Genomic DNA, 9714 nt, shown 5'->3' with positions numbered 1-9714 from the left:
ACACTGTACCCTTAGCTTATTCCCTATCACAGACTTGCAGAGCATCACTACATTAACCCCTTTCCATCAACTGTAGAGAGTTGCTCCCCTAACCTTTCAACCCCTCTCCCCCTCCTTCAGCACAGGAGACAAAGCACAGAGCTCCCAGCTGCCTCAAAGCAGGAAGCCCCCCGTATCGCAGAGAGGGGGGCCAATCAGACTGGGGCGTTCAGTCTCAGGGCTTTCCGAGGGGCTCGAGGTTTGCTTTCTGGACGTAAGCCAAACAGGGGGTCAGCTCAGGATAAGAAATGCGGGGGGCGGAGAGGGATAGGGGGGTTTGGGGGTAGGCAACAGCGAGTGGCTTTCAGCCAACAGTCAAAAAGCCCCCACCCCTTCTAGCCATAACTTCTTCTTTAATAGAAAGCAGCACTGCTTCTCTTACAATGGGATATAAGGTCTTTTGGCTTTGTGTACCCCTGTGTCCCCTTATACACCCCTTCCAAAATCCATGAGATTGCATGCCCTGTTTGACTGCCAATTTAACCTTTCTATTGCCATGGCTGCCTGATTCGCTGTATAAAGTGTTTGCAGTCTTTATAATAAGATACTTTAAGAATGGATTTAGGCTGGAAAAAAAAAAATGTGAGGTTGATTTTTCTTTGTTCGTCTTACACAATGTATTTTTTCCCTCTCTTATTTCCCTTTAGTTGGATCTAAAAACCACAAGCTAATCACAGCAGCTGGGAGCCCGATGACAGACCCACAGCGTATAAATCTTGACTTAATGTATTTATAAATCAAACTTATTATACACACAGTAGCGCAGTTAAATAATACCAGAATAAATGCTTTATCTCTTACATTTATTTGTATGCAAGCAGGGAAAGAGATGGATAGGTACAGGACACTTATATTATGAAAAGAGGCTTTGTATAACATTATGGGCATTTCACCCCATTCAGTATCAGAAAAGCACTGGGTTAACGAAATTCTTCTCACAACTGTATCCTTTCTCTGCACCCTGTCTGTTGGTCTCAGAAGACCTGATACCCTTGTATGAACCCACTCTTTTTTTTGTATGTCTTTCCCACCTGTCCTTCAGTATTCCACTCATGTCTACGTACAGTCCGTACAAAGTAACACTGTCTAGTCGCAACTTAATAAATATGCTATATATTAATAGAATAATTATAGGAGCTGGATTTTTCAGCCAATAGAAACACAAAGTGAACAAAAAGATACAATCTTAAATATGGGCATGTTCAGGGTTATCATATATATATGTATACAAGTTAACCCGTGCATGATACTCATGCATTCTAGTCAAATCAAGCTACTTAAGGTGTTAAAAAGGTTCTTGTCATGCATTTGGGCCATAGCCCAGGCCTCAACCACCAACCACTCCCCACTGTCACCCCCGGCAACCACTAACCACTCCCAACTGTCACTTCTCCTTCAAGAAATATATATATATATATTTTAAAATCTTTATAAACACTTTTAACAATTAACAAATTAAATTAACAAATTAAAAACATCTTAGTATACCAAATTTCAGCCCTTTCTGAATTTTTTTTTCACACACACTAAGAATTTAGTAGGTCAGTGTATAACTCCACCCAGCAGGTGGCGCTGCAGCTTGATTTTATTTTTTCCACACACACACAGACAGACTAACAAACGCCACTAGACATTTATATTATAGATATAACTATTTCTAGTTATGTTTCTTTTCTATGTTTTATAGGTAGACATCTACATAGGTAGATATATTAATGTATCTAGAGAAAGGAGAATATTGTGGGTTGAAAGGTAATTTGTTTTGTGTTGTTATAACGCGTAATAGATTTGCATAGAAGGAGACATTCATATAAGTGCCCTGCTGGCGGTCCCGTCGGCTCTTAGTTGCAGTAGTTCTCCAGCTCGTAGAGTGAGCATGTGCTGTGGCAGCACTGTTCCACGATGCCCCTCTTTCTCATCTGATACTCCTGGACCTGTGACTGAAGCTTCATTCCGTCCAGCTCGCTGTCCTGGGGCCCGCTTACTGCAGAGATAAAATAGAATTGTATTTTCATTAGTACACAGCCTTTACTTACACCTTGGTACACTTATTTATTGGTTACAAGATGATTGCAACCAAATAACATTATGTTTTAACATACTTTAAAAATGTAAGACTGGCATAGGAAAGCAGAGGGTAAATTATCAAGCTGTGGGTTTTGAAAAAGTGGAGATGTTTCCTATAGCAACCAATAAGATACTGGGGCCTGATTTATTATACCCCATTCATACTGCACCAAAATCCCGGGTTTTTCCCGGGGCGAGCTAAAACGACCCGGGTCTTGGTGCAGTATGAATGGTACAAGTGAAAAATCCCGGGTCTAAAAACCCGGGTCTTCAACCCGGGATTTATCGAGGGGTAATTCCCGGGTTGGACCTGCACTATGAATGGTGCAACCCGGGTTTTTGCATAGTTGCATATGGGAGAGAGAGAGAGAGAGAGGGAGAGGGAGAGGGAGAGAGGGAGAGGGAAAGAGGGGGAGGGAGAGAGGGAGAGAGAGAGAGAGGGAGAGAGAGAGAGAGAGAGAGGGAGAGGGAGAGAGAGAGAGATTTTTTTTCTTTCATATTCCAGCTTTCAGCCAATGAAAAGTGCTCTGGTGATGACTCCCACAAATTGCCAGGGCATAGACTTGTGCAGTATGAATGGGGTCAATCCGGGAAATTCCCGGGTCCGAGGTGCAGTATGGATGGTGTTTCTGAGCTGGGACGCTCCGAGACCCTGCAAAAACCTGGCTTCAAAAACCCGGGATATTGCAGGGGCGGCAGTATGAAAGTGGTATTAGTGATCTTATCTGCACTTTTTTTGCTAATCTTAAGCAAATCCACTCTGTTCATGCCCAGAAAAGGGAGATAAGAATCAAAATCCATCTTAACTTCACTCTTATCTCCCTGATTCTTCTTAAAATAAGCATCTTAACTTTTGCACAAGATAAGATCACTAATGAATCATGCCCCTAGTTATCATTTATTTAGTACATTCTACAATGTACTAAATAAAGAATCTTATTGGTTGCTATAGACAATATCTCCACTTTTCAAACCCATAATTTAGTAAATATACCCACAGGAGTCAAACATGTATAATGTTTTAGCTTCAATTTTAAATTTTTCCTACCTAACCCTTCTTCCTATACTAGCTTATTGTATAAAGAGAAAGTAGCCATGCTTTCCCTATAACCACACTCAAGTGTTAACCGCTACCACTGCCGGTTCTGAACTGCTCTATTCTGGCTGTGAGTTGTTATACTTGCAGCTTTAGACAAGTTCCTGGGTTCTGGCTTCCTTGCGCTCCCCTGATACCAACAACTGATAATAATGTGCTATAGTAACACATTACAGCCTGAGCTTTAATGTCACGTGCTATCATAGCAATTTCTCTCAACACAAGAATCCAGGATTATATAGCTGAGCAATATTGGCTTCTACCTGTTTGCAAACCCAATAATTTACTCATCAGTATCCTCAGTTTTTCCCTGACATCTTTTCATCTGAAACTTATGTCATTACCACCATATCTAGTAGCAGCAGCATGAATATCTCAAGGGCAACAGAATGGATTCTAGAGGGGAGTTCCAAATGCTTAATTTTGGAGAAAGCAATAAAAGAATCATACAAAAGCAGCTACTGAGGAGTGGTCCTGCCGGCCACGTCATGACTCTGCTCACCGTCTGCAAAAGGGAAACCGTGCGACATATGTCTGTCACATGGCTCCACTCCAGCCCCACCCTGTGGGAAAGAAGCCACGTGATTGGTCGGTGCCAGCTGTTGCAGTGCGAAAGCCGGGAATAGGCAGGGATCAATGTTATTGCACAAAACAAGCTGTGGTACATCATTGTAAGAGTTAGAGCCAAAGTCAGTTTTACAGTAGAAGGGGAGCAGTGCAAATATCAAGCATGGATTCCCCCCCCATAGTGCTTACAGTTCTGAATTACTTGCAGAATATACAGAACAATGAAACTGCACTTGTCCTGGTATAACAGCTGCTGAAAAGAAGTGGTACTGTGCCATTGCCCTTATTTAAAGCATAAATCTACCATCCTACTAAATTAATACTACTGTACAAAACTAATATTAATCCCCCTTGCACCCAAAAAAAAAATAATTGGGTTATAGTCCTCAGGCCGTGCTTCACATAAAGAAACTGCAGAGAAGCACAGGTGATTTACTACATATTTTTTTTAAATATATTTATCAGAAAAACTCTGTGACTAGAGCACTAGTTCCAAAACAAAAGACTACACTAGAGATAAAATATGAAGTAAGGCCAGTAATGGTGGCCATTTTGTTGAGGTCACTGTTCATTAAAACATAGGCAGAAACTCACAAAAAATAGTCATAGACTGTAGGCAGTGTTTTATAGTTTATCTAATGAAAACATTAACTGGGAGGATCCCAGAAGCTGGTGGATCATTTGATTGCAGCAAGGGGGTTTTCTGGGCAAATGGACCCCCCCCCCAAGCCCACATGGGCCCCTGTCGGTTCATGTGAGAGGTGTACAGTATCTATCATAGGCAGCATTCTGCAGTGATAGCAGCAAGTGCAGGATAGCAGTTATAAGCCAAGTATTTCTAGTTTATCCTATTAACTTAAACCCTTTGTCGCTTTTATTTAAAAAAAATAGTCAACCTGCTGTATCAATGAGTTTATTGAAGCCAGGATGAGCGACATGTAGGCATTAACATCCCTATCTCTGGACTTCTTAATGCTTCCTGTAGTGTAGGGTGCTATTGGCAAGTGGTCACGTGATCAGCAAGCAATAACTACTAAAGGACCACATCATATGAAAGTGCCCCAGAGATTATTGAAGCCAGAATGGGGAGATCCTCACCCATCCATTGACAATGATATGATTTCCATTGGTTAGGAGTTATAGTCACACACATGATCTCCAGACAATAACTGTTCAGGGGTCACATCCTTTGAAAGAGCACATTCCCTTCTTTCTAATAAGGGTGCCTATGAAACTGTAGGTGTCTGGATGGAGGAGATCGGGCACTTTAGTGCCCTTACCCCAATCCCTGTATTGCAGGATTTTTCCAGTAGCTGGAACGGTGCGCTCAGTGACATCATTATGCTCCGCCTCTCACCCAGCCCCCACTGGCAGGAAATACCGGGAGGGGCTGATAAGTATTATTTTTAATTATTTGAACCCCATCAGCACTAAGGACTAGTGGGAGTCATCCTTGCACCCTAGTGGTATATGTGGAGGACAAGTCCCACTCATCCTTAGCACCGAATAGGATAAACTAGTTAAAAAAGAGGCTTGGACTGGGAGAAAATAATCATTATTTTAGATATATCACTCGATGAGTTAACTTACCCCTTCGCTGGGCAAGTCTCAGGGGTCCTGCACATGTATGACCTGGTTAGTCGGTTCACGCATGAGCAGTGGAACTGAAAGTCCAAACTTTACTGCTGAATTAAAAAATGTGTTTCTCAAATAATAAAGACCAGGCAAATCTTACGGCTGGCTGGGACTACCACCGGTGCTAACCCCTTGATGTATAGAGCAAAGCTCTATCACTGGCGAAAACACCCTTTTTTGCCAGAGATGGGGCTTTTCGCCCTTTAATAAATAGACCTCTAAGTATCACAAGTTCTGAAACCAACTGGAAAATTATACTTCTAAAAAAACCTACCAGACATTTAAGCTAATGTAACTGTTTCAATCAAACTAACTAAATAAAGTAATTCAAGCTTTGTATCAAACAAGCTGATCAACATCCTCAATTATTTGCAACACTTGTATGTTGATTTTTTTTTCTGGTGACTAAAAGGCTTCACACACTAGAAATAATCACATTACCCCTAAGTTATTTATCCCCTTAAACAATTCACATTTCTATGTTTGTTTAGATCATATCACTGTATTACATGTCCCTTACAACAGTAGTAAAGTTTAGTACTTAAGTACTGTCTGTTTAGAAACAGATATCAAGGTATATATTTACCAAACTGCGGGTTTGAAAAAGTGAAGATGTTGCCTATAGCAACCAATCAGATTCTAGCTATCATTTTGTAGAATGTACTAAATAAATGATAGCTAGAGTCTGATTGGTTGCTATAGGCAACATCTCCACTTTTTCAAATCAGTTTAGTAAATCTAGCCCCAAGTGGTTTTAAGGCAGGTATACATTTGTTCAGGTCTCGAAAAGTTTAAAATACTTTCTTAAAGTATATTTGCACCTTACCTAGCGGCTGCTCAAGGTCTCTTCTGACCTTAGGATAGTAGAAGAATCCTCTTTCTCCGCACACCAAGTACAAGGCTTCCACTAGGTGAGACCCGCACAGGTGCTGATTGGCTAAGGCTTGGGTGTTGGGTGTAAACAGACTTAGAAGAATTGCCAGAGGGAGACACTGAATCCACAGGGCCATCTTTAGAAGAGTGGAGGGTGGAGCTGCGGACACAGCAATAAAGGACATGAGTTGTAGAGAGACAATATGGCAGCATGGTCAATTGGAGAGAACTTGTAGAATTGAACAGGAAGAAGAATCACCAAAAAAAAACATTTAAATGAGGTGATCACAAGACTGAAAATGACTGAAGATATAATAGAAAGAAGGTATAAAAATAGAAAGATAGGTTATATTTTTCCTTTTTTAATGCAGTATAAAGAATTGAATTATTTTTCAAACTTTATTAAGTTTTTACCCAACTACTCTTTTTTAGAGACCCTTTCAATAACATTGATTTTATTCATTAGATGTACCAAACAGGCAATTCAAGTGCTGACTAAGATATCAGTTCTGCATAGAGCGGGTTTGGCCAAAATTGTGGCTCTCCAGATGTAGTAAATAGCTGGCAGGGCACGCTGGCACTTGTAGTTTCACAGCACCTGGCTAGCCACACGTTGGCCAGGACTGGCATAGAACTCTCTCCTGGTAAAGGGCCAGTTTCACAGGTTGCCTGCACTACATCTCCACAGGCTCGCTTGCTTCATCATAATGTACTATATGTCGTAACACATTATAGTGGAGTCCAGCACTGCAAGAGGTGGAGCGGGTGACTATAAATTAATAAATGGTGGATAAACCCTATAGGAATTTGAAAATCCATATCTAGGTTAGTTCTACATATTATTTTTTATTATTATTATTACCATTTATTTATATATCGCCACTAATTTCGCAGCGCTGTACAGAGAACTCACTCACATCAGTCCCTGCCCCATTTGGGGCTTACAATCTAAATTCCCTAATACACACACACACACACACACACACAAACAGAGACAGACACAGGCAGACAGACTAGAGTCAATTTTGTTAGCATCCAATTAACCTACCAGTATGTTTTTGGAGTGTGGGAGGAAACCGGAGCACCCGGAGGAAACCCATGCAAACACGAGAAGAACATACAAACTCCTCACAGATAAGGCCATGGTCGGGAATTGCACTCATGACCCCAGTGCTGTAAGGCAGAAGTGTTAACCACTGAGCCACTGTGCTGCCCACAAATTTAGTGCCATTCTCCTAAGGAGCTCCCTTCCCCTGATTGGAAATCAACTTAACATCCCATATTCACATCGACATTTCACTTACCTGGATGAATGCTGGAAAAGTGGGAAGTGAGGTCTGGTGCAGAGGAGAGATGACAGGTGTCAGTGACCGTTCTGTGTCCCCATACTCATTTTATACATCTGAAAAGCACCTTAGCTAAGCACCTTGCCAAAATTCTGCTGCCTCATTAGCTGCTCCTCCTACAAGTGTGAACAGTTACCTATTAAAAGTGCAGGTCCCCTTGAGCATTAGTATCATTGATTTATCTGCTCAGCTTCATGGATGGCCTGACCACCTGTGCACATTATTCCTGGAAAATAAACGAGCAAGAAAATAAAAATAAAACATCAGCAGTCGCCAGATTGGAATCATTGTACAACTGTTAATAAGACATTTAATACAGGGCTGTATAAACTTCACGTATGTGTAGGCGGAAGGTGCAGGATTTGAACAGGAGAATCCAGCTTTATTTTCACAAATGTTGTTATATTCTCTGTATGTGGACTGTAAATACCAAATGAAAGTATTAAAGTATACAAGATGTCATTTCAAATCACACTATTCTGCAGATAGGAGCCATCACAAGGACTTGTGTAGTGTTTTAAATGTTAATGTAATAGTCCATGAGTAAATGGCGATGTCTTCTACAACTTGACTAGGAAACCACAGGTTAACACACTGTTTGGATGGTGTGAACTATTCATCCAGATGTGGTCCCATAATCTAATATGATGCAGTTCTGTTAATATAATGCTGGACAAAGTGCTCATTCAGGGATAGTAGATGATCCAGGGATCTGTGACACTAGGTCTCATAGTCATGTCTGCACCCATTCTATGTTGATAAACACCAGAGAATCACAAGTAGCAGAGCACCCAGGAACCAAATGGGCCCTATACAGTGTGTGACCTAGACTTGTATAGACATATAACACCTATTGCTCACTAGCAAGTCCAAGTCGGCCTATCCTAGCATAGCAGGACCACTGTTCCACCGTGAACACACTCCAAATTGGCCAATATGAGGAGATTGTGCATCTGGGTCTTGCTATGGCAAAACCTTGGAAGACAGTTGCCGCATACATAAATTAAAAGACATCTCAAGGTATTTGTAATGAACAATGGATGAGTTAAATACTGTCTTCCATTTATATTTTTCCTGATTCATGTGATATTATACAGTAAGCTCCTCCAGGGTCTAATTTAGCGAACACATTTGTCCATTTAATTTGACTGTAATGTTCACAAATCTATTGCAGGTGGTTTTCATTTTTTACAGTGACTTTATTAAGACCCCTATAGTCAATACATGACCTTAAGCCAATATATTTTCTTACATAGTATAAGTAGAGTCCTGCTCCAGCTGGAGAGTTGGGAGGTCTCATAAAACCCCCCCATTGTAAGTTGTTTTATGTATTTTTTTCATTGCCAGAGATTCCAGACAAGATACATGTTCCCCTTAGGAGCCATACATCTGACAGGGACCTAAGACCAGGCAGAACTTATTTTTACAAAACACGGGCCTGATTCATTAAGGATCTTAACTTGAGAAACTTCTTATTTCAGTCTCCTGGACTAAACCATGTTACAATGCAGGGGAAGAGGGGGGGCGGGGGGGCAAATTAGTATTCTGTTTTGCACATAAGTTAAATACTGCCTGTTTTTTCATGTAGCACACAAATACTTGATAGCTTATTTGTACACTGAAATTTAAAGTTGATATTTGTGTGCTACATGAAAAAACAGTCAGTATTTAACTTATGTGCAAAACAGAATACTAATTTGCCCCCCCCTTCTCCCCTGCATTGTAACATGGTTTTGCACAGGAGACTGAAATAAGAAGTTTCTCAAGTTAAGATCCTTAATGAATCAGGCCCCACATCAGCAAAATTGTGCTACTGAGAAGGTACATTTTTAAAGAAAAGCGTACAGGAAGAAGAAGATAATTTTCATAACAATTCCAAATCCACTTACCAATATCTGCCTTTTCCAATATACACGTGGTTCATGCTGCTTTAAGCTTGGCAATTGTAGAATCAATGAAAATTTTAGAGAGTTTATCAAATAAATAGAACGAAGGTCATTAACCCTTTCAATAGCAGCTGACCATTTACTGCTTCAATCCTGAAAAGAGTAGGTAAGAAAGTTATAGGGACACAGAATTTCCTAGCCAACA

At 40.7% G+C, this 9714-nt stretch overlaps 1 protein-coding gene across 1 annotated transcript; it reads right to left on the bottom strand.

Annotated features, from left to right (window-relative positions):
• Nucleotides 1-1555: 1555 nt before the first annotated feature.
• On the bottom strand, nucleotides 1556-6434 carry INS (insulin). The gene is made up of 2 exons (XM_075187472.1): nucleotides 6231-6434; nucleotides 1556-2023 (listed from the first exon to the last, which is right to left on the bottom strand). The coding sequence occupies exons 1-2, from the start codon at nucleotides 6412-6414 to the stop codon at nucleotides 1881-1883; spliced, it is 327 nt and encodes a 108-aa protein (XP_075043573.1). The 5' UTR covers nucleotides 6415-6434; the 3' UTR covers nucleotides 1556-1880.
• Nucleotides 6435-9714: the final 3280 nt, after the last annotated feature.

This window comes from Mixophyes fleayi, chromosome 10 (genome assembly GCF_038048845.1).
Source record: "Mixophyes fleayi isolate aMixFle1 chromosome 10, aMixFle1.hap1, whole genome shotgun sequence".
NCBI classification, from domain to species: Eukaryota; Metazoa; Chordata; class Amphibia; order Anura; family Limnodynastidae; genus Mixophyes; species Mixophyes fleayi.
Note: the sequence above shows the minus strand (reverse complement) of the source record. Positions and strands in the feature narration are given on the sequence as shown.